The following is a 25524-nucleotide window of genomic DNA, read 5'->3' as shown; positions in this document are numbered from 1 at the left end:
CCTGAAGTATATTTGTTTCAATGCGAGAAGTGTAACAGGTAAGGCAGATGAACTTAAGAGCTTGGAACTATGATGTTGCTATTATAGAGACTTGGTTAAGGGACGAACAGGATTGGCAGCTTAACATTCCAGGATACAGATGTTTCAGGCAGGTTAGAGGGGGATGTAAAGGGGGTGGGGGAGTTGCACTACTGGTTAAGGAGAATATCACAGCTGTACTATGGGAGGACACCATCAAACAATATGGATAGAGCTTAGGAATAGGAAGGGTGTAGTCACAACATTGGGGTTTACTATAAGCTGCCCAGCAGCCAGTGGGAGATAGAGGAACAGATATGTAGGCAGATTTTGGCAGGGTGTAAAAGTAACAGGGTTGTTGTGGTGGGAGATTTTAATTTCCCGTATATTGACTGGGATTCACTTAATGCTAGTGGTGTGGATGGGACAGAGTTTGTAAGGAGCATCCGGGAGGGCTTCTTGAAACAGAATGTAGATAGTTCAACTAGGGAAGGGGCCATACTAGATCTGATATTGGGGAATGAACCCAGGCAGTTGACGTTTTAGTAGGGAAGCAGTTCAGGAACAGTGACCACAATTCAGTAAGCTTTAAGGTACCGAAGGATAAAAATAAGTGTAGTCCTCAAGTTAAAGTGCTAATTTGGGGGGAGGCTGATTATGACAATATTAGGCAGGAACCGAAGAGTGTAGATTGTTGGCAGATGTTTGAGAGCAAATCAACATCTGGCATGCGGGAGGCTTTCAAGTGTAAGTCGATAGGGATTCAGGACTGGCACATTCCTGTAAGGATGAAGGATAAGCATGGCAGGTTTAGGGAACCTTGGAGAGATATTGTGAACCTAGTCAAAGGGAAAAAGGAAGGATTTGTCAAGGCTAGGAGGTTGGGAACACACAAAGCAAGTGTGGTATACAAGTAAATTAGAAAGAAGCTTAAGCAAGAAGTAAAGAGGGCTAAAAGGGGCCACAAAAAATAATTGGCCAGCAGGATTAAGGAAAATCCCAAAGCTTTTTATACTTACAAAGAGCAAGAGGGTAGCCAGGGAGAGGGTTGGACCACTCAAGGACAGGAGGGGTATTCTATGCATGGAGCCAGAGGAAATGGGCGAGGTATTAAATGAGTACTTTGGATCAGTATTCACCAAAGAGAAGGACTTGGTGGAAGATGAATCTGGAAAAGGGTGTGTAGATAGTTTGAGTTACGTTGAGATCAAAAAGGAAGTATTGGGGTTCTTGAGAAACATTAAGGTAGACAAGTCCCCAGGGCCTGATGGGATATACCCCAAAACATTGAGAGGAAAAGGAGGAAATTGCTGGGGCTTTGAGAGAAATCTTTATATCCTCATTGGTCTCAGAGAATTGGAGAATAGCTAATGTTGTTCCTTTGTTTAAGGAGGGTAGCAAGAATAACCCAGGTAATTGCAGGCTTTATGACAGTGGTAGGGAAATTATTGGAGAGAATTCTTTGAGACAGGATTTATTCCCACTTGGAAGTAAGTGGACGTTAGTGAGAGGCGACATGGTTTTGTGAAGGGGAGCTCGTGTCTCACTAACTTGATTGAGTTTTTTGAAGATGTGATGAAGATGATTGATGAGGGTAGGGCAGTGAATGGTGTCTACATGGACTTCAGTAAGGCCTTTGACAAGGTCCCTCATGGCAGACTGATGTAGAAGGTGAAGTCACATGGGATCAGAGATGAGCTGATGAGGTGCATATTGAACTGGCTCAGTCATAGAAGATAGAGGGTAGCAGTGGAAAGGTGCATTTCTGAATGGAGGGCTGTGACAAGTGGTGTTCCTCAGGGATCAGTGCTGGGATCTTTGCTGTTTGTAATATATATAAATGATTTGGAGGAAAATGTAACTAGTTTGATTAGTAAATTTGTGGATGACACAAAGGTTGGTGGATTTGCGGATAGCGATAAGGACCATCAGAAGATATGGCAGGATATAGATCAGATGGACAGAGAAATGGCAGGTGGAATTTAATCCAGACAAATGTGAGATAATGCATTTTGGAAGGTCTAATATAGAAAGGAAATATACAGTAAATGGCAGAACCCTTAAAAATATTGATAGGCAGAGGGCTCTGGGTGTACTGGTACAGAGGTCAGTGAAAGTGGTAATGCAGGTAGAGAAAGTCGTCAAGAAGATTCCCAAAACCTGCTTACCTTCAATTAGGGCATTGAGTTTAAAAATTGGCAAGTCATGTTGCAGCTTAGTTAGGCTACACTTGGAATATAGTGCTCAATTCTGACTACCACACTATCAGAAAGATGTGGAGGCTTTGGAGAGGGTACAGAAAAGATTTACCAGGATGTTGCCTAGTATGGAGGGCATTAGCTATGAGGAGACGTTGGAAAAACTTGATTTGTCCTCACTGGAACAACAGAGGTTGAGAGGCGACCTGATGGAAGTCTACAAGATTATGAGGGGCTTGGACAGAGTGGAAGAGTCAATTACTAGGGGGCATAGGTTTAAGGTGCAAGGGGCAAGGTTTAAAAGGGATGTATGAGGCAAGTTTTTTTACCCAGAGGGTGGTGGGTGCCTGGAACACACTGCCAGGCAAGGTAGTGGAAGCAGATACTTTAGTGAGTTTTAAGGAGCATCTGGACAAATATATGAATAGGATGGGAATAAAGGGACATGGTCCCTGGAAAGGTAGGGGTTTTAGTTCAGTTGGGCAGCATGGTTGGTGCAGGCTTGGAGGGCTGAAGGGCTTGTTCCTGTGCTGTCATTTTCTTTGTGTCACCCAAGTGAGCCTGACTCCACCTCACTCTGCACTGGGTTACCTTACCAATACAGTACTAAAGGAGTGCTGCACTGCTGGATTTTACTGTTTACTCTCTTCCACCGGAAATGCTGCCATCAAACCTTTGAATAGACTTAGTTGCTGCTTCTCTACACCTTAGCTATGACTGTAACACTACATTCTACACCCTCTTCTTCTCCCCTATGTACTCTATGAATGGTATGTGTTTCACTGTAATCCAGTACACATGATAATAATAAACCAATTCAACGCAAGTGGCTGGAATTCTCCAGTCTCTCTCACCCCTCTTACCACTGCCAGTGAAAACGAGAATTTGGTGTTCTGAATTCACTCCAGCAGAACCGAAAATCCTAGCCATGGCCAAGGTTGGAGAATTCCATCTTATTCAATATGTAAAATACTGTGATTATTCTGTTTTGATGCAAGCTGAAAATGCTCTTAATGTACATTCAAATACTTCTAGTTCTGAACATAAATGTGATTTATAAATCTTTCCACAGGTTCAATAATAGAAAACCTTCTGATGACAATGTTTTTACCCATTTGTTTGGCTAACAAAAAGGTTTGCCACAAAGCATTAATGGCTTTCGTAGAGGTGAGAAAGTAAGGCTCTCCACATTATTTCAACTTCAAAAGAACATCTCCTGTCATGCCAGTGACACATTTCCTCAGGCTGTCTTGAGGCAGGTGATCAATCAAATGGCAATAGTGAATCACTGGAAGTTTTACACTGTGGGCTTATCTCCATACTTAGCTACCTTGGCTGGCTCTTGATGTAGAATGGTGCCAGCGGCACGGGCTGAATTCCAGTACCAGCACAGAATGCATCAAGGTCTGTTCATCATTCATCCCCCCACTGTGTTCACTGACTTACACCTTGATTTTAGAATTCTCACCCTGGTTTTCTCACTGCTCCATATATCCACCTTCCCCAACAACCCTGATTTATTTGCATTCATCTAATTCTAGTCTTGAGGATCCTTGATTCAGTTGTCGAGGCCCTAAGCTCTGCGAGTCCCTCCCCTACACCTCTTTGTCTTTCTTCCTCTAAGTTTTTCCTTTAACGGGTAAGACTCTTAGCAGTGTAGAGGATCAGAAGGACCTTGGGGTCCAGGGTAAATCGACCTTGCAGGTACAGGATATGGTCAAGAAGACATATGGTGTACTGGCCTTCATCAGTCGAGGGATTGAGTTAAGGAGTCGGGAGGTAATGCTGCAGCTTTATAAGACCCTGGTCAGACCCCTCTTGGAATACTGTGCTCAGTTCTGGTCACCTCATTACAGGAGGGATGTGGAAGCTATTGAAAGGGTGCAGAGGAGATTTACAAGGATTTTGCCTGGATTGGGTGGCATGCCTTATGAGAATAGATTGAGGGAGCTCGGTCTTTTCTTCTTAGACGAAGGATGAGAGGTGACCTGATAGAAGTGTATAAGATGTTGAGAGATACAGATCAGTTGGATTCTCAGAGGCTTTTTCCCAGGGCTGGAATATTTGCTACGAGGGGACACAGGTTTAAGGTGCTGAGGAGTAGGTACAGAGGACTTATCAGGGGTAAGTTTTTCACTCAGAGGGTAGTGGGTGAGTGGAATCGGCTGCCGTCGGTGGTGATGGAGGCAAATTCAATAGGGTCTTTTAAGAGACTTCTGGATGAGTACATGGAACTTAATAGAATTGAGGGTTATAGGTAAGCCTAGTAGGTAGGAATATCATCGGTGCAACTTGTGGGCTGAAGGGCCTGTTTATGCTGTAGTTTTTCTATGTTTTAAATCTACTTCTTTGGCTTAACCCTATAAGGCTTGGTGTATATTTTTTCAATCTCCTGTGAAGCACATTAACATAAAATGTTTGAAAGGTGCTATATAAATATGTTGTTGACAAAAAAGTTAGCTGGCAGAATTGTGTGACTTTGGGATTGTCAAGTGCATTTCTATTAGTTTTTGCCATATTTCTGGGGTAATGCTGAAAGAAATGGTTCACTTTTGAAGCTACATATTTCATTGTACTGGTGCATTCGTACCCAGGGAGACACCGTCTAAGATGAGTATACTTTGGTCATGCCTTTGGGCTGATCACACTAGAAGCATTTCAGGGTAATTGATCTTTTGTAAAATTAAGTAAGCAGCTATGATGAATGGATTTTACAGCAGGTGACAAAAATAATGTGTGTCTAATACTTATTGGGTGGAATCTATCACCAGTCATTGGAATAGTGTGAATGTAGATGTTCTCTGTGTCTTTAAATTTAAGTAAGATTGGCAGCTTTAGTTGACTACTTTTGATTGTGGTCATACTTGCTAGTATCTTCTTCAAAAGCCATCAGCCAGGAGCTGGGAATTCAAAGGCCCTGGTAACACCCCATGTGCAAATACCCCATGTACTAGTTCCTCTCATCAGTCCTCATCAACTCTATCAGCATAACCTATTATTCCTTTCTGTACTATTTACCTCAACTGCTCCCTGTTACAGCGAGTTCCACATTCATAGAATAGAATCATAGAATACCTATAGTGCAAGAGAGGCCATTTGGCCCGTCGAACTTGCCCAATTCTTGCCATTCTCTGGGTGAAGTTGTTACTTCTGAACGATCTATTTGATTTCTTCCTGATTATCATAGATTGATGGCCAACAGATTTTCTCCTGGAAACACTATGGCCAGAATTTTACTGCCCCGTCCAGCATGGAATTCAGAGAGGGCAATGGGCGGGTCATGCATAGGTCCGTTGACCTCAGGTGGAATTTTATGGTTTTGGGATGAGCAAGACCGTAAAATCCCACCCCTTGTCTATCAAAACCTTTCATATTAATGATCTCTGCAAGGTCATCCTCAGCCTTCTCTTTTCAAAGCAAAAAGACACAGTTCAGCTTGTTTATATTAATAAGAGCAGTGTTTTCTTTTTGCCTCAGAGCAATGTTGGTAAGGTTTCATTAACTATGGGATGAATTTTATGGCCCAACTCCGCCTTCCCCGCATCTGCATATTTGAAAGTGGAGTTACGGATGGGCTGCCAATCCACCATCTTCCCACCCAACTTGTTCCTCCCTTAATATTGGAAAGGGTGGGGAGGTGTGCGGGTAAGACAGCATTAGGCAACTTGTCCATCCCTTGGGCTTGAAGCCCTTAACATAGAAACTAGAAACAGGTGTGGACCATTCGGTCCTTTGAGCCTGCACCCCCATTCATTTTGATCATGGCTGATCATCAAATTCAGTATCCTGACGTCTACATCAACAGGGGCGAAGTAGAAATTGTTGAAAGTTTCAAGTTTTTAAGGTGTCTAGATCACCAACAACCTGTCTTGGTCATCCTGTGCTAACACTACAATTAAGAAAGGCAACCAAAGCCTTTACTTTCTCAGAAGACTAAGGAAATTTGGCACGTCAGCTATGACTTTCACCAACTTGTACAGGTGCACCATAGAAAGCATTATTTCTGGTTGTATCACAGCTTGGTATGGCTCCTGCTCTGCCCAAGACTGCAAAGAACTACAAAAGGTTGTGAATGTAGCCCAATCTATCATGCAAACCAGCCTCCCATCCACTGACTCTGTCTACACTTCCTGCTGCCTAGGCAAAGCAGCTAGCACAATTAAGGACCCCACGCACCCCGGACATACTGTCTTTCACCATCTTCCATCAGCAAAAAGACAAGTCTGAGGTCACGTACCAACTGACTCAAGAACAGCTTCTTCCTCGCTACCAGCCTTTTGAATTAACCTACCTTGCATTAAGTTGATCTTTCTCTGCACTCTAGCTATAGCTGTAACACTATACTCTGCACTTCCTCATTTCCTTTATGTATGATATGCTGTCTGTAAAGCACATGAGAAACAATGTCTGTCACTGTATACTAATATATGTGACAATAATACATCAAATCAATTTGATACTGCCTTGTCCCCCATATCCCTCGATCCTTGGATTATTAATTGGATTTAAGGTTCTCTTTCCAGCTCTGCCACAATTCTTTAGTCAATGGAAGAAGGCAAAGGAAGATGACCTGTCCAGCAGCTTTCACTGCATGAGCTAAAGGCGGATAGGGCAGGAAGTAGTGTACCTCCTTTGGCGAGTTCTCCTGTGCCCTGCCAAGATGGTACCTACCCCTTTGTCTCTACCCATCTGGCTTCTCTAACTTGACCTCCCCTATCCCTCTGCCACGTCCCATCCCAAATCCCAGAATTATTCAATTCCAGTATATATTTTCTCTTCTCGGGGACTGCCTGTAATCCCAGCAGTGCCTACTATTTGCTGATGGGACTGCAGAGCTGCCAACCGATCCTGCGTAGGACCGTCTGGCCTTGAAGGCGGAAAGTCCCACTCTGAATCAGTTAAGGCTGCCCCCCCAGAGTATTATCGCTGCAGGGATTTCTGTTCAGTAAGAGGCCAGTAGATTTTTAGTTTGGTGGGGATGCAGTGAGGTAAATCACCTCTCTGTAATTTCTGTGGCCACTCTTTATGTTACTTCTCATCAACTACTTCCATGATTTACTGCCTAGACCACAGTTTGTGTTTATTATTTTCTGAAGTGCGGGGATCAAAAGGCAGCTTGTGGCATATCCTGTAAAATGGGCACAAACATAATAAAGCATTCTGGTGAGCACCTCAGCAACATTGTAACACCAGGGGGGGCAATTCTGCCAAAAACATTCTAAGTGCTGAATTCGCAGTGGGACACCCATATCCCCTAGGGCTCGCCCCCATTAGGCCCCACTCCTTTGGCACTGCCCCATGCCTGATGGGCAGTGCCAAGATGCCCCCTGGGCATTGGCACTTCATCCCTTGGAAGTGCCACAGGCTGGCACTGCGAAGGTGCCTGATTGCGCACCCCCCACCCCCCCCCCCACCACTCCAGTGGGGTCAGGCTGCTAGCTCCTCGAAAGTGAGAAGCTTTCATAAACCCCGCCTGGAGTGAACCACTCCTCCCCCTCACCCCCCACGGCCAGAAGAGGCTAGATTTAAGTCCCAGGTCTGCTAATCGTATTTAAATTCTATTAAAATCCCTCTCTTGCATTCCTAATGCAGCTCCACAACTATTTACAGTGCAGAGCTGATGTCGCTAAAATCCTGGTGCTGGGAGAGCCGCTCGGGCCAGATGCAAGAGCATACTAAAAGTTTAAAGTTTATTTATTAGTCACAAGTAAACTTACATTTGCACTGCAATGAAGTTATTACAAAAATCCCCTAGTCGCCACACTCCGGCGCCTGTTTGGATACACTAAGGGAGAATTTTTCATGGCCAATGCACTTAACCGCTACGTCTTTGGACTGCAGGAGGAAACCGCAGCACCCAGAGGAAACTCATGCAGACATGGGGAAAACGTCCAAACTCCGCACAGACAGTGACCCAAGCCGGGAATTGAATTCGGATCCCTGATGCTGAGAGGTGGCAGTGCTAACTGTTATGCCGCCGTCCTGCTAAAATCTCCTGGCTTGCTGCGCTACGCGAGAATCTCCCCACCCCGCCCCCAAGATATTTTGAGTGAAAACACATTTTAATTCAGCTACTGAATTCTTGTTGCAGAGTGCAAAAAAACTTTAGTAAAACCCCAAAATTCATTAGGTGGAATCTACTGATAGTTCCATATAAGAACATAAGAAATAGGAGCAGGAGTAGGCCATCTAGCCCTTCGAGCCTGCCCCGCCATTCAATAAGATCATGGCTGATCTGTCGTGGCTCAGTTCCACATTCCCGCCCTCTCCCCATAACCCTTAATCCCCTCGCTTATCAAAAACCCATCAACCCGCGTCTTAAAAATATTTAGCAAGGCAGCCTCCACCACCTCAATGGGCAGAGAATTCCAGATATTCACCACCCTTTGAGTGAAGAAATTCCTCCTCAACTCCATTCTAAACCACCCCCCCCTTTATCTTGAGGCTGTGCCCCCTAGTCCTACTGTCCTTTCTGAGCGGGAAGAGTCTCTCCACCTCGATCCTATCCATCCCATTCATCATCTTATATGTCTCAATGAGATCTCCCCTCATTCTTCTAAACTCTAACGAGTACAAGCCTAGTTTATTCAGCCTCTCCTCATAGCTCAACCCCCTTAACTCCGGTATCAGCCTAGTAAACCTCCTCTGCACTCCCTCCAAGGCCAAAATATCCTTGCGCAAGTACGGCGACCAAATCTGCACACAGTACTCCAGCTGTGGCCTCACCAATGCCCTATACAGCCGCAGCAAGACCTCCTTACTTTTATATTCAGTGCTATGCTAGCCACATGTACATGCAATTACATGTCAGTAAGAATTGATGCCACATTTGCATGTATGAAACTAATTGTTTGCTTTTGCATGAATGAATGCATATGAAGTCGGAGGATCGAGGGATACATGGTACCTCAGTACAGTCAGATTGCCTAGAAATTTTATCTAGGAGTTGTATTGAAGCAGATGTGTGAGAGAATGAGCACCTGCCTGAAGGATGCTTACTTGTCAAAACTGCGTACATTCTGTAACATGTGTTCGTAATCTTAATTTAAGAAACTGCACAAGACCATTTGATGGGCTGTATGTCAGCCATGGCTCAGTTAGTAGCAATAAAGTTGTGGGTTCATGTTCCACTCCAGGGCTTGAGCAAGACAGTCAAGGCTGACACTGTCGGAGCTGTTGCCTTTCCGATGAAACATTAAACTGAGACTTGGTTCTCCCTCTCAGATGGACATAAAAGATCCCATAGCACTATTTTGATGGAGAACAGGGGAACTATCTTTGGTGCAATATTTATCAACATTAAACAAAAAGACTAGGCAGGATTTTATGGCTCGCTCGAGCGAGACCGAAAATTCCTGTCTGAGGTCAACGGACATTTCTGTTGTCCACCCCTTGCCTCCTCCACTTCCATGGTGGGCGAGGCAGTTGAATCCCAGCAATTATCTGGCCATTATCATATGCTGTTTGTGAAAGTTTGCTCTGTACAAATGAGCTATTCCACTTTGTACATGACAATAGTGACAATACTTCAAAAATATTTCATTGACTATAAAGTGGCCATTTGGCTCTTCCAGTTTGCACCAATTCTGACTGCATTTTATCCAGGCCCATCCACCCCATCCCTGTAACCCCATGTATTTACCCAACTAATCTCCCTAACCTACACATCTTAGGACACTTTAAGTCACTCTAGCAAGACCAATCCACTTAACCTGCACATCTTTGGCTGCTTCAGTTGCCTCCCGCAATCCAAAGTAAACCCACACAGACATGGGAGAACATGCAAACTCCACACAGCAAACAGTCACCCAAAGTCAAAATTGAACACGGCTCACTGGCACTGTGAGACAGCAGTACAAACCACTGCTATATAAGATCAAGAAAACATAAACTCTGAGAACAGGGAGTCTCCGCTCTGAGCTTGTGATTTAGATAGCTTTGTTAAGTCAATTTCTTTACCCAGAGAGGAATTAGGAAAAGGAGCTTGCTACCACATGGAGTGGTTAGGTGAATAACAAAGGTGCATTCATTCATAGGCATAGTAGATAAAGACAAGAGGGAAAATATACAAGGTTAGGCTGATAGAGACGTAGAGGGGTGTATGGTAAACGGTATAGAGGATAAACATCCATATATCAGTTGGGTTAAATATCTTTCTTTATAAAAATGTATTTGGTATCAAATATGTAATTCTGGATTGACATCTTTATTGGTATTTTACAATAACAGTTCACTATCTCAATGACTGGCTAGAAATCATACGCATTCTACTGTAGTTACAAGATCTAGTTGTCTTTCAGTGTGCTTAGCTACATGGGATTGGTTTAGTACTGGAAACATTCTCGTTATTTACACCAGTGATTTTCAGTCTGTTGGCACTTGGCCACCGGCTCAGCCCTCAATGTGTCACTCAGTCCAAATTGGCCAGAAAGCACCAACTTGTGGAAGATTTACCAGAACATGTGCAGGTGCAAAGTTAGAGTGCCATATCTGTGTGTTTCAAAGGCTAGGTCTGTCTTGCAGTATGCAGGCTACAGCCCACCATTTGGGGTACATAGTTTAGGTGCCACAATTGGCAGGGTTTGGAAGCTATAATAAATATGGCTTGTTTAACAGGAATCCAAGTCCAACCATTAGATGTTATCTTGCAGGTTCCAAAATTTCTTCACCAAAATGGACACCTACGGACAAAAAAAAACATGATTATCGTTTTGCACAGCAAGCATATCAATCCTGTGTGCTGCAAGATTTTTAGCCAACTGATAATGATTCGTTTGCAGCAGATAAACACATTGGCTGAAATTATTCTGATCGTTCCCACAGGCGAGATCTTCCAGCCCTGCTGATGGTGACCCCCTTGCCACATGTTCCCAGGTGACAGAGGGTGCAAGCAATAGGAAATCCGATGACAGAACGATTGGACTGGAAGATCCCATTGCTAGCCAATGGTGGGCTACCTCCTCCACAGGAATCCTGTCCATTCTCTTTCTGACTCTGGAGTTCATGTTTAAATCTAGCCCTAATTGGGGGAAGTTACAAATCTGTTGGTTGTAAAGTACCATTATGAAGAAGAGAGCATATTCATAACCACATTGCTTAGGAGATGATTCCACAGCACAAAGCTGCTCCCAATTAGCCAGGCTCACTCAGGCATACCATAAGAGCAGTGACGTGGGAGACAGATTTGTTACACACTAATGTAATAAGACAGGATTGTCCAAGCCTATTGTCATGCATCACTCATTGAATGGATGGTGCTTTCATGGGTCATACAAAAAGCTCAAATCAATTTTTCTATTCTTTGGCATTTTATCTCAAGTTGAGGATACCAATACATCTTGATAATATGCCGTGATTCAGAATTAATTCACCAATTATGTAATGGCTTTAAAAAATCCCTTCCACATCACTTTCAAACAAAACAAATCAGCAAAATAATAAAAGAAACAGGAACACAAATTGAACTGAGTTTCCTGGGCTAGACTGTTGCTAGGAAAAGTGGCCTGCGTTTGGCCCACAGGCTGAAATTTAGATACTCCTTTTGTAAGGAACTGTCTCCAGAAATTGGGGTCAGGGCTCATTATTAACTTAAAAATTGATGGTAATTGTACTGCGCATGTAGTCTGTACTATACCTGTGCCTGATGCTGACAATGGAGATAAAAAGGAGGGACATTACATAGCCATTCCAACCTTTTGAAATGTTTGAGGACTCATGCAAAATTCTGGTTGTTCCCAGAATCTTAATGCGCCTTTCTTTCTTACTGGCCTTTTCAGGACAATCGGGAGGAAAGCATGTCTTCAGCACTTTGGTAGAGTTATCCAGTTAGTTTCACTCCCCTGCCTTGTAAATATTTCCCTCTCAAGTACTTATCCAATTTCTTTTTGAAAGTTATTATTGAATCAGTTTTCATCACTCATTCAGGTAGTGAATTCCAGATTGAAAACTTGCTGCACAGACTATTTTCCTCAAGTTGCTCTGGTTCATTTGCCAATCACTTTAAATCTATTTCTTCTGGTTACCAACCCTTCTGCCACTGGGAACAGTTTCTCCTTATGTATATCAAATCTTTTCTTAACCGTCTCTACTCGAAGGAAAACAACCACGACTTCTCTGGTCTTCCCACATAACTGAAGTCCTTCATTCCTGGTCCATGTCTACCATCTCTAAGACCATGATACCCTTCTTAAAATGTGGTGCCCAGAATTATGCACAGTACTCCAGTTGAGGATGACCCATTTCGTTATAAAGGTTCAGCATAACTCCCTTGTTTTTGTGTTCTATTTCTCTATCAATAAAGCCATAGATCCGATATGTCTTTATAACAGCTTTCTCAACATGTCTTGCCATCTTCAAAGTGCATACAAGCTCATGTAGCTCTGTCTTTGCACTAATTTGTTTAAATTGTCTCTTATACCGCCTACAAAAATGTGTCATTTCACACTTCTGTTGATTTTAATTTGCTAAGCAGCTGCCTATTTCACCAGCCTCTCCTGAAGTCTGTTACTATCCTCCTAATTGTTTACTACCTTTTGGAGTTTTGCATCATCTTCAATTGTTGAAATGATGCCCTGTATACTCATGTCCAGGTCATTAATAGTCACCAAAAAGCGCAGTGGTACTGAAGCCACTATACCCTTCACACCAATTTGAAGAATAACTGGTCACCGTGCCTTCTCTCCCCTTTCTGTTGATTGCACAATATAGTAAAACGTATAAAACAAATTGGGACTGGAGAATGCTGAAGAAACAATGAGTAACACACAATGTATAGAATCCCTACAGTGCAGAGGGAGACCATTTGGCCCATCGAGCTTGCACCAACAACAATCCCACCCAGGCCCTATCCCCATAATTCCACGTTTACCCTGCTAATCCCCCTGACATTAAGGGGCAATTTAGCCTGGCCAATCAACCTAATCTTCACGTCTTTGGATCTTTTGTACATCACTAAAAATTAAATGCAGGGTAGCATCAAACTTCTGTTTAAAAAGTAATCCGACGACCTTCCTTTTTGAACTGTGCCAGTGCACATTCCGAGTGTGCTGAATTCCCCCTAGCTCTTCAGCCAATTGGCTGGTCTTCAGGTTCAACGCCAGTCAGAGTGTACAGCCAGGCTATTGAAACAAGAAATGCAGCACAGCTCCGACGAAATCTATCCTCGGTCCACACCCAGCAGGATCACCTAATCACAATATTAAGGTTATTTGCAACTCTAAAGCTAATGTGGCAGAGACTGGGAAGAGAACCCAGAGAACCACTGGCTTGTTCACAGTACTACGGTGAGTGACTATATCTGCTAGGGCCATCAGATAGCGAATAACTAAGAAAATGTGCAGATACTTTTTAGAAGGTATGGTGCTTCTGCGTAAATATTTTTGTAAGCACTGCCAGCAAAGAGTTTGTAACTCATCTGATTGGTCTTTAAATCCTCTCTATATTTTCCCCATAAAAACCTGATGGCAGAGGTATATCATCTGACACTTACCATCCAATATAGCACTGGCAGAGGTTCTCGTGGGACGTGGCCTGTTTAATTAGCAGCTCCACTTGAGTGGGGACATCCAAGGTCTCATCGTGTGCAAAATCACGACCTGAAACATACACCAGCCATTGTTACCATCTAAAATTTATTTCAGGTTTCACGGTAAACCTTACAAACTCTGTGTAAATGATAAAATCTTAAATCTGATGTCAGTTTTTGTGTTTTAAAAGTTCCCTAAGCAGAATCCATGGGAGAAATTCAAAAACTTACGTTTGAATAAAAGGAATGAGAACCCTCCTTGAAAAATACAGATCACAAAAAAAAGCAAGCAATGAAGATGTTGTGATTGACAAACTGTTCAGATCAAATTGCAATTTTAAAACATGGAGATGAAAATTTTGGGAATTAAAAAACTGTGTCAAAATGGAGGAACAATTAATTATGTATTCTTGATATACACAACAAATATTACCTCTGCATTCCTTTCCTAAATCATTAATGAACCAGTTAGATTTTTATGTCAATACGGTAGCTACATGACCACCATTACTGACACCAGATTCTTACTCCAGATTTAATTAACTGAATTTAAATTCCCCAGCTGCTGAGGTGAGGCTTGAGTTCATGTTTCTGGATTATTAGTCTTGTCCTCGTGGCTACTAGTCCAGAAACATCATTACTATCTTACCTCTCCAAACACCTAATAAATATACTTGGTATTAATTCTCCAAGTGCAATGCTATGGAAGATTGAGTAATCACACATTAAAGTCTTGCAAAAGTTCTCTTTCTCGCTGCCCTAAGAGGGCATCGGCACCCACGGACTTCCATCTGCTGGTCCTGGTTATGCTTGGCAAGGTACTGCAGTGATTTGTTGTTGCCTCCTGCAACAAATGGTATATATTTTGCAGAGTGTTATATTCACTCTGTCTGTTTTGATAACATTCCTGTTGACAGAAAACAGCTTATCCTCTAACTGACTATGAGCAATGCTGAGATCTCAGCCAGTTATAATATATCTATGTGTGTGTGTGTTTATAAAGCCGAATGAGTCCCGGTGAATAACCATCTCTGTACAATGTGATTTACTCAGAAATGAAAGATAAAACTCAGTTGGTTGCATCACATGAGCATCAATTTCACCTCTGATACATGCTCTTGTATTGCAGTTAAACCCCCATCATCAAATGATCAATTGTATTTTCAACACATCACTATTGATCCGCTATGATCAATTTTTTTTTAAGTAAATGAAAGGTAACTCGTGATTGCTGAATAGTTTAACAACCAATTGATTCTGTTCATAAATAACACTGAAAATACATCTTTAAAAAACACCTCCTTTGTGATAGGTATCCTGCAAGTGTAATGGAAACAATCATATTGACTTTATTCAAAATGTGCTGTGTAAAATGAAAGTGTACTGTTTACTTTTCCCTGTTAATCTTTATACTCGTGTTATTTTGCCAACCAGATGTCAGTTTGACTCAGTGCTACTGGCATTTTTCATTTGAGTTAAATCCATATCATGCCATGCCCCATTCCAGAACTTGAGAACATGATTCAGCTGATGATGCCTGTACAGTACTGAGACTGTCATAATGCTGGAATGACCACTGTTCAAGCAAGACATTAACCCGAGGGCTTGACTACCTAGTTCAAGTGGATATATAAAATCTCATGGCACTATGCCTTGCCTCAACAAGCAAGGTTATTCCTCAACTCACACCATTAAATACTTATCGAGTGGTTATGCATTCCTATTTGTGTGGCCTTTTTCTGTGAAAATCAGTTGTCATGTTTATGGACACAGCTCGAGTGAATACGCTTCAGAAGTAATTACCTGGCTAGGAAGTAGCCTAAACAATTGCAAAATGCAATGTAAATACAATTCTGGCTTTTCTGACTCAATACCTGAGGACTGATTTATACTGTACTAGGAATAAGCTGTCAGAAAGAGAATTTAAATTTAAAAGAAAGTGAAGAAATTGGAAAATGCAATGTATCATTAATGTCTTGTCTTACCTGTGAGTTTGTCTCTGACCCTGTTAATGATCTGGATTGCCTTTTTGTTCAGGGCTTCAGGCTGCACCAAACCATCTCCGACTGAAAAAGAGAACAATTCACAATGGGAGATCATGGACTGTGTCATGGCTATCGTATGCTGAAATGAAATTTTGTTGATATGTATCATTAACCTATTAACTCCACATTATTACTGAACTGTACACACTGTCAGAAAATACAAAGTTAATCCACTTGGTTAAAGCCTAAGTCTTCGCACCACCCCTCTCTCTTTATTGGTAACTGATCAGTTATTTATTCAACAGGTCTTCATGTCCCAATAGAGCATGACTGGGACAAAACCCAGGCTTGGACAAGTTGTAAGTAACATTCCTGCCGCACTATTACCCCCTCTAACACAAGAGAATCCAACCATCACCCCATGACTTTCAATGGCAGGGTCACAAAGACTCCTTAGGCAGCATCTTCCAAGTTCATGACTGCTACCATCTAGAAGGACAAGGGCAACAGATATATGGGAATACCACCATTTGGAAGTTTCCCTCCAAGTCACTAGCCATCCTGACTTATTGCCATTCCTTCATTGTTGCTGGGTCAATATCCTGGAACTCTCACCTCAACAGCATTGTGGGTATACCTACACCAGATGGACTGCAGTGGTTCAAGAAGATAGCTTCCCCATACCATCTCAAGGACAATTAAATGCTGACCTAGCTGTAACACCCACACCCCATAACTGAATTAAAAAATGACTAGATTAAAAAGAATCCTTCAAGTTCAAACTGGGACATTTCAAACATGAACAATCATGCCCTCACAATTCCTTTTTTATTTGATCATGTAGGTGTCAAAATCAATGTTTTTTTGTCATTTTAATGGTAGAATGTTTAAACATAACATTGGAAATACTAAACTAAAAAGGTATCACAAAGTTGTACATACAAATATTAACACGACTTACTGAAGGAATGGATGGATTCAGGCACGGTTGTACCTGGCTTCTTATGTGTAGCTTCTCCAAGTTCTACCCCATCGAGCAATTCTGAATCACAAATGGAACAACAATTTCAGAAAAGCAACACTCTGCACAGTACTGGTGGAGAAATTTTCAATATTAACAGAAAAATACTGCAAATACACAAGAAGAGCGACACTCTCAACATAAATAAAGAGTTTCTACAGCACTCAGGGAGGACATGATTAGACTTGGCTCTGAGAGTCCTCATGTAAATAATGCTCAAGCTTACGCATAAATGATAACTGATGATAGGGGTCAGGCTCCTTGGTATCCCTGGACCAAAACCAACAAGTCAACATTTTCAGAAGAGGAGGAGATAAGAAAATTGGTAGGAGTCCGTTTCTTTTCTCCTCTTCAGTGCACCCAACCCACATGTACTTTCCAAAAATATAGCATGGACTGAAGTATGCTGACACCAACAAATTAATTACCTATGATTGATCGGAACTGATACTCTGAAAACAGGGTTACTAACCGGCTGTTTGGCTGGTTGAGTAGGAATCCGTCCTTGTCCTGGACCGTTTATTACCTTTAATGTTTGCTGAAAAAGGGAAAGAAGACATTAGAGTTATTTAACTGTACACAGTGGACAGCTTTTAGTGAATAGCTAATCCAACAATAGTGACAACTTGAATTAATGGAGGGTGGTATATGGGAGGTGGGCCAGGAATGGAGATGTCAAGTTCAAAGGAAACAAAACCATGGAGGAGATGAGCTGAGGCAAACTATGTGTACAGTATTTTTTTTTAAATGCTCAAACTATTCCTCTAATTCTAATTCTGCTGAAAACCAACTATATTTTCAGAAAAATGCTATTAGAAGTACTTTTGGGTACATGTATTTGGAGGCTAGAGGCCACTGTTTTTACGATTTATAAGAATTATTCATCTTTATTTCCATTCTGCATTGACAGAAGAATGTTTTAAATAGGTTCAGGGACCCTGGGTTAAGTAAGGGAAAATAGTTATGGTCCCTAATCTAAATTACTATCCAGTTACCATTGCCAATGCATGTTGAGTGATTGTCATTTTCCATCTAGACACTGTTTAAGTCTAGATATGTAAAATACTATTTAAGTGAGGTGGAAGGTTCTCATGGTTCCATACCTCAGGAAGGACACACAGCCATCAGAAGAAGGAAGAACCATATATGCAAAAATAAGTTACTACAGATGTAAAATCACAATATGTTTGCACGCATTATCTGTCTACACATTTTTGTCACAGATTTAGGTCAGCTTGCATTTTAAATGTGCACCCACATTCATATAGAAAACTGCCTATATAAACCCCAGTAGTGGCACCATATAAGGGAAGGTGGTGACATTGTAATATTTTGCAGGACTTGTAATCCAGAGACCCAGGGTAATGCTCCAGAATCCTGAGTTCAAATCCCACCACAACAGATGGTGAAATCAGAATTCAGTAAAAATCTAAAAGCAGAATCCATTTGGTTCACTGATGTCCCTAAGGGAATGAAATCTGTCATCCAACATGTGACATCCGTAGCTATGTGTTTGATTCTTAATCTTCTGAAATGCTCTAGCAACAGCAATTAGGGATGGGCAATGAATGCTGGCCCAGCCAGCGACGTCCCATGCAAGAATAAAAAAAGCATCAATTTTGCGATTCTTGAGCTCCTTCAGCCTGCAGAAACTCCTAGCTTCTAAGCAAATTCTATACTTCCCCTATTGTCTAATGATATTAAATCAAAGTTTTATATAAAAATAACGACAGAATGTTTGACTTTAAAATTAGATTCGTGCATCCTGATCCAATTATCTTCCAGCCTTGAACTCTGCTCCATTTAAAAGCTATACTTGGTTTTGATTCTCAATGACAGAAGATCAGTTAGTCTTAACAAGCGCTCATTTGACTAGTTGAATGTGATGTAATTGTCAGTTTAACATGTTATTGTTCAATAATTACTACTGCCTGCACAATCACAGAATTGTTATGGCACAAGAGGCCATTTGGTCCATCGTGTCTACATCAGGTCTTCAAACAAACATAATGACTCAGTGCCATTCCCCTGCCTTTTATCCAGTACCCCATTGTTTTTATTCAGGTAATCATCAAATGCCCTCTTCAATTGAATCTGTCTCCACCGCACTTCCAGGCAGTGCATTCCAGACCCAAACCACTTGTGTTAAAAAGTGTGTGTAATGGATATTAACTTTGATGATAGAGGAACACATTTCCTGACTGGTTCTGTGCTTAAGTATTTATTTATTATTTTAAAGTTTATTTATTGTCACAAGCAGGCTTACATTAACACTGCAATGAAGTTACTGTGAAAATCCCCGAGTCACCACATTCCAGCACCTGTTTGGGTAAGCAGGGATTAAAATGCATTTGAATTAAATCACAGTGAGTGCTTCCTTTAATACCCAAGCATCAAACTGTTTAAAAAATAAATGGGAATATTTATTCTGAATGCAAATCTAAAAAGCCATTTTCTTGCATTAGTGCTTGTTATATTTAAAACATTATGCAACACCAAGATATCACACTAAACATACCTGGTTAGGTGCACTGGATGTGCTAAATTTTCCCTCAGTGTATCCGAACAGGTGCTGGAGTGTGGCGACTAGGTGATTTTCACAATAACTTCACTGCAGTGTTAATGTAAGTCTACTTGTGGCACTAATAAATAAACTTAAATGCAAGTAGTTGTGGACTTATTATTAAGTTAAGCTTGGAGATCTCTTTGTTGAGGATACAATACATAATTAAAGTTACCCGAAGCACTAGTATCTAATGAACCTAATGAATCTTTTACTCCAGATTTCAATAAAGTCTCTAATATTTTAACTTCTGAAATCCTCTCGAATACTTACTGTCCATTAGCCTCCAGTTTAACAAGGGATCATAAACAAAGGCCTCAAGCACAGCCATGACGCTGTCCCTGTGCTCCCGAAGTACTTCCATCACCGTGTGACATGTGATTCGATAGTTACCATCCAATCCTGTTACCTGTGAAATGGTGACAATGTATTTATTAGGAATGGAAAATCGATGGAGCATTTGGTTTTGGGCTTGTTCCCTTGCAGGGCTGAAGGAGTGCAGCACAAATGGATGTTAAACTGAAGCCCTGCCTGACCTCTCAGATGGATAAGAAAGAAACCAAGAAATTATAGTGAAAATTAGGGGGGTTGTCCCAGTGTACCAACATCATTGCAAAAACGTATTAAATCATTTGGACATTTGAACGCAACTGTTTGTGAGACTTTGCTGTGCACAAGTTGGTTGCTACATCACAACATGACTACACTTCAAAATTAAGTGGTTGTAAAGCACTTTTGGTTGTCTTAAACATGCAAAAGGTGCTACCTAAATGCAAGTTATTTCATGTTTAATAATTTAGCAGTTACATTGGAGACCCTTTGCTGGTGATTTCCCTGCATAAAGAAATTCCTCAAAATTTTCCTGCTTCTCTTAGGCATGCAGACTTTCCTATTTAAGCTAGGCTACTGTGATAATAATATATTTTTAGAATAAAATGTCCTGATCAGTTGTGGCTATTCAATTTATTTTGTTCCTCCTCATTTGCCAAGTCCCTATTTGTCTCCTTTCAAATTGATAACTTCTAATTTTATTTGGTAAATAATCTTTCAATTATCTGCCCAATCACACTGAATAGAATTACTTTCTGAAGGCATTACTTTGCAGTGCAACAAATAGAGTGATACAACTGTCATGACTCTGTTTACCTAGATCAAGTGTTTCTTTAAATGTTAGAAATTTGGAGATGAGTGCATTATCATATGTTCCTAGGAATAAAATGGCAGAGAATATTGACATGTTCCGGGAAGAGTATTAAAAACACACTGCTCTATCGATCCCAATGACTGTCATAAGCCTCAGATTCAACAGAAAGGAACATGTTTCTCATTTTGCATTCACTTGTACCTCTGGGCTCCATCAGGGCTTTTTAATTATATTTCTTTCTTTTGTAAATTAATCAACTTCCTCAACACATAACCCTAATAGCCAAAACCATTTTAAAACAAAACTTTAGCACTGGGCTCCAATTAGACCCCCTCCCCCACAACTGGTCCTGATAGACAAAGCTAAATCTCTTCTACAACCTGAAAAATATATCACTGATGTGCTAGCTATACTATACACATAACATTGTAATATTATTCAGTTGATTTTCAAAACATTAGAAAATGAATAATTCATAAAAATATACATTCATTTGGAATCTTCCACATCCTTATGCCGTCCTAAAACACACTACAGCCAATTAATTGTTTCTGAAGTGCAGTCACTATTGTCATGTGGAAATCTGACAGCCAATTTGAATCCAGCATGTCCCAGAGACCGCAGTGTTTTAATCTGTTTTCTTTTTCCTTTGATGATATTGGCTGAGGAATAAATGTTAGTCAGGATATTGGAAGAGATGCCCTTTTTTTAAAAAAAATATTGTGTTGTGATCTTTTATGTCTACCTCAGAGCTATGATGTGGAGATGCTGGCGTTGGACTAAGGTAGACACAGTCAGAAGTCTTACAACACCAGGTTAGAGAGCTTTTGGAGTGCTGCTCCTTCATCAGGTGAGTCAACCTGGTGTTGTGAGACTTCTTATTGTACCTGAGAGGGCAGTGGTGGCTTTAGTGTAACATTTGAAAGGTGGTGCCACCTCCAACAATGCAACATTCCTTCAGTAATGTACCAAAATAAAATTCAGATGCGCAACATTGTACAAAATGTTAGCAATTCACAAGTGAACAAATTTGAAACTAATACATTATAAAGCTAGCCCTCTCCTTCAGACCTTTATGATGATAAAATAACTTTGTCTCTTCCTCAAACAGCTAAGCTGAGGCTTCTTCAAATAGTTATCAATCCAGGGATATTTCTAATAGTAACCAGTTTTTAATTGATACCATTAGGTAACATTTCCACTGGAATTTCAAGTGCAGGAGCCTGAAACTACAGATTCGGTCATCAACTATACATCCCATCTGTGTTCCAATTTATCAAAGAGCAACAGTATAGGACAACAGCTGATGTACATAATATATAAACATCTTCTGTATGATAGATCACCTTATTACATAAAAGCTGGCAGTAAGGCAAAGTTATTACCTCCATGGCATTGGTTAACATCCTGGTCAGTCTGAATGGGATCTTCTCTGGGAATTTCTCCCTGGTCATAGCAACCTTTGGAAAAATGGATTCATAAAAATAGTTAGCACTGGAACACTGCAGTTTATATCACTAATGTAGTCTGACAGCATTCCCACTGTTCTTTATTTCTGAGTTTTTTCCCCTATACTAAAAGGGTGAAAGTTTACATATTAGAGTCACAAGTAGGCTATATTGACACTGCAATGAAGTTATTATAAAATTCCCCTGGTTGCCGCACTCTGGTGCCTATTTGGGTACATTGAAGGAGAATTTAGCATGGCCAATGTTGATAGAGCTAGCATGACCAGCACATCTTTTGGACAGTGGGAGGAAACTGGAGCACCTGGAGGAAAACCCACGCAGACACAGGAAAACATGCAGATTCCACACAGACAGTGATCCAAGCTAGAAATTGAACCCAGGTCCTGGCACTTATGGCAGCAGTACTAACCACTGTGACCGACTTCCAAAGCTCTTTCCATACTGCTGGGCAATGGTCAAGCCCAACCTTTTTAGTTCACCCGTTTCAATGATGACTTTCTCATCTCGTGGCTCAGGCTGGTATCCGCATCCATTGTAGTGCAGCTGCAATTGATGCACCATCAGGGAATGTTGAACATGGCACTCTGACAACATATAGACCTATTTCCTTCTTTTCTTTCTGCCACTTCAGTAGAAATCCTGAATGAAACCATTGTCCAGATGCCTAAACAAACTAAACTCCACTGGTACTAGCCTGTGCAATTTGTGGCAGTTTTAGATCAGCATCCAGGATGAAGAATACTGAAGTTATTTCTTGCATTAGGGACCTTTAAGAGTGTGCCCAGTATTGTGAAAATAAGCTAAATGTTCCCTCATAATGGATGATTTCCAAAGTCATGTAGTGTATACTGGTTGTTTGCTCAGAGCCTCCACCTTACCTCAAAACAATCCCCAAAGTCGATGTGCAAAATTTTTCCACTAAGTCTGTCAAGCATCAGGTTTGATGGATGTCTGGGGGAAAAGAAAAGAAATGCAAATGTGCTGTCAGATTTCATGGGAAATACGGCAACGGATTCAGTTAGTTTTGAAGAAGTTTTCATTCTAAGATTCTATAATGAATAAGGATGATTAAACACATCAAATGTATACAGCTCATGAATAAATAACACATTCAATGTCATTCATGTCTTGCTAACTCTAATCCTATTTCTCCAACAGGCATCAGCTCTGATGGGAAACAGTTCAGTGGGTGTCACAGACCCTTTGGCATCTCGCTAAATAACATGTCTGCATTCAGCACATACACACAGATACAAGCAGAGGATTTCCAATGTAATGAAATTGTTTATAGAGTTGCCACAATAGAGGAGCCAAATTATTCTCTCACATATATTTTGAAGGCAGCTGAGGAGGCCATTGGATTGTACGGCAGTTACAAAAGCATGCGGTTAGATAAATCTCCTTACCGATCCCCTAGTCCCAGGATATAACCCACCATTGACATCACAGCCAACGAGCGTGTGTAATTGGTTCTTCGGTCAAACCACACCTGCAGAGTATCACAAATGTAGATCAGTGTTAATCTCCCCAAAAACATACACATACATTAGCTGGTTTACAACGAAGGAATCTCTTGGAGCACAATAAGTATTCTTATTTTTTCACTTTGCTTTTCAAACATCAACTGATTTTCCGTATTACAGTGTTATCAACTATTCTGGCTACCAGAATAGCAAAAGCCACAGAACTATGCCTGCAATTAGTTGAAATTCCGCAGTGGTCCATCCAATTTGGTCAAAATTTTGTTTGGTACTTGCAAAAGGCACACTTCTGTGGGATAAACAAGCTGTCCTCTTCCATCGTGAGTCATGTGACCATGCTGACCAGAGAGGAATGGTTAGACCCAAGTGCCTCAAATATGAAATGCTGGATAACCCATCATTTCACGTTGAGATTTCCTTGTGAAACAACATGCAAAGTGTGCAAGTATGGTGAAACCTGTGAGAAAGTTAGAAAGTGTTGCTGATTAGAGAGAGGGAGAAGTTGATAGAGCAAGTGGAAAACCATGGCTTGAAGGGGAAAGTTCATATTGCAAGATTCCACTATCAAGTTTGTCCATCATTCTGAAAACTAAGGAGAACATCTTGGAACAGTTCAACAAACAGGCATTCTCTTCAGAAAGAAAGAGGATGTGAACAGCTGCCTATCCCGATGATGAAACAGCTCTGCTAAGGTGGTTCAATGCAATCTGAGCTCAGAACATGCCCATTTTGCATTTGTAGGCATATTTATTTATTTATTAGTGTCACGAATAAGACTGACATTAACACTGCAATGAAGTTATTGTGAAAATCCCCTAGTCGCCACACACAGGCGAACCCAGATCCCTGGCACTGAGGCAGCAGTGCTAATCACTGTGCCACCATGATCTTGTTAAATAGAGGTGCATTCATACAAGCCTCTGCTTAATCCGAATTTCAAGGCAGTTCTCCTGTCCATTGGCTCATCGAGAATTTACAGTAATTACAAATAAACGGTATTCCTGCATTTAAACATTATGTTTAATGATTTATAGTTTATAGCTAGTGGAACTTGGTGTAATTCCAAGTTCTAGCAGGATTGTTGGATTTGGACTGGGGTGGGCACAGTGAGAAGTCTCAGGTTAAAGCCCAACAGGTTTATTTGGAATCATGAGCTTTCAGAGCGCTGGTCCTTCATCAGGTGAGTAATGAAGGAGCAGTGGGAGAATGTGCAAACTTCACCTGATGAAGGAGCAGCGCTCTGAAGGCTCCTGATTTCAAATAAACTTGTTGGACTTTAACCTGGTGTTGTGAAACTTCTTACTATGCATTTAAACAGAAGAAAGATTCAGTTGCCTGGGGAGCTGAGACTTCCTCCTCCAGCCTGGACACTAAAGACAATAGCCACGAAAAGAGAATGATGATACAGAATTAAAATCTGAACAAAGTAGTTCATAGACTGTTGTTTTAAACTCAACATCCTATTGACAATATAACATCTGATTCCAAAGAAGAGCAAAAGGATATCCTGAAGCCACATCAAGAGTTGTGTTAGAGGGCGTCATCACAATTTATAGTTTATAGTTAGTGGAATTTGGTGTAATTCCAAATTTCAGCAGGATTGTTGGCAAGTATCAGTATTTCTTTACAAAGTGACCCAGACTGAATCAATTGCTTTATCTTTTCATTAAAGACACAGAAAAGTATACAAAATGTGCAAAATAAGAGTGATATTCTGTGATGCACAACAGAAAGCAGAGCCAGTAGCAGTAAAACAAATTCTTATTTACAGGAGAGAAAAATGTTGTGTTTTAAATTGTTACATGTGATTGGTGGTGATGGGCTAATCCATGTAAAAGTGCTGATGTGGATTGTGTACTGGTGAGTTCTTACAACATTTGATGACAGTTTTATGGTGAGCATTATTGAGACTAGTTTTCAATTCCAGATTTTATTAACTGTATTAATATTGCATCAGCTACCATTATGGGATTCGAACCTGTGTCTCAGTGCATTAGCCTGGGCGTCTGAATTACTAGTCCAGAAACAGCATCAATACACCACCATCTACCCCTCATGGAAAAAGGAATTCAATGTGAGGCTATTGTACGGACACTACTGTTGAATAAAAGAACTTTAAGC

General features: G+C 41.0%; 1 protein-coding gene across 4 annotated transcripts in view; it reads right to left on the bottom strand.

Moving 5' to 3' along the window:
- Positions 1-10403: 10403 nt before the first annotated feature.
- The window catches only part of mtor (mechanistic target of rapamycin kinase), a 283244-nt gene continuing 268123 nt past the window's right edge, over positions 10404-25524 (bottom strand). For all 4 annotated transcript variants that reach the window (XM_080215404.1, XM_080215406.1, XM_080215407.1 and 1 more), the window contains 9 exons: positions 23329-23411; positions 22801-22873; positions 21839-21913; positions 19583-19718; positions 17219-17284; positions 16687-16767; positions 15726-15806; positions 13705-13810; positions 10404-10897 (listed from right to left, as the gene is read on the bottom strand). In XM_080215404.1, the coding sequence (XP_080071530.1) occupies positions 10882-10897; positions 13705-13810; positions 15726-15806; positions 16687-16767; positions 17219-17284; positions 19583-19718; positions 21839-21913; positions 22801-22873; positions 23329-23411 (717 nt within the window). In that variant the 3' untranslated portion in view covers positions 10404-10881. The remainder of the gene's footprint in view (positions 10898-13704; positions 13811-15725; positions 15807-16686; positions 16768-17218; positions 17285-19582; positions 19719-21838; positions 21914-22800; positions 22874-23328; positions 23412-25524) is intronic.

This window comes from Carcharhinus amblyrhynchos, chromosome 30 (assembly GCF_965287045.1).
Source record: "Carcharhinus amblyrhynchos chromosome 30, sCarAmb.v2.hapA, whole genome shotgun sequence".
NCBI classification, from domain to species: domain Eukaryota; kingdom Metazoa; phylum Chordata; class Chondrichthyes; order Carcharhiniformes; family Carcharhinidae; genus Carcharhinus; species Carcharhinus amblyrhynchos.
This window is presented reverse-complemented; position numbering and strand designations above follow the sequence as displayed.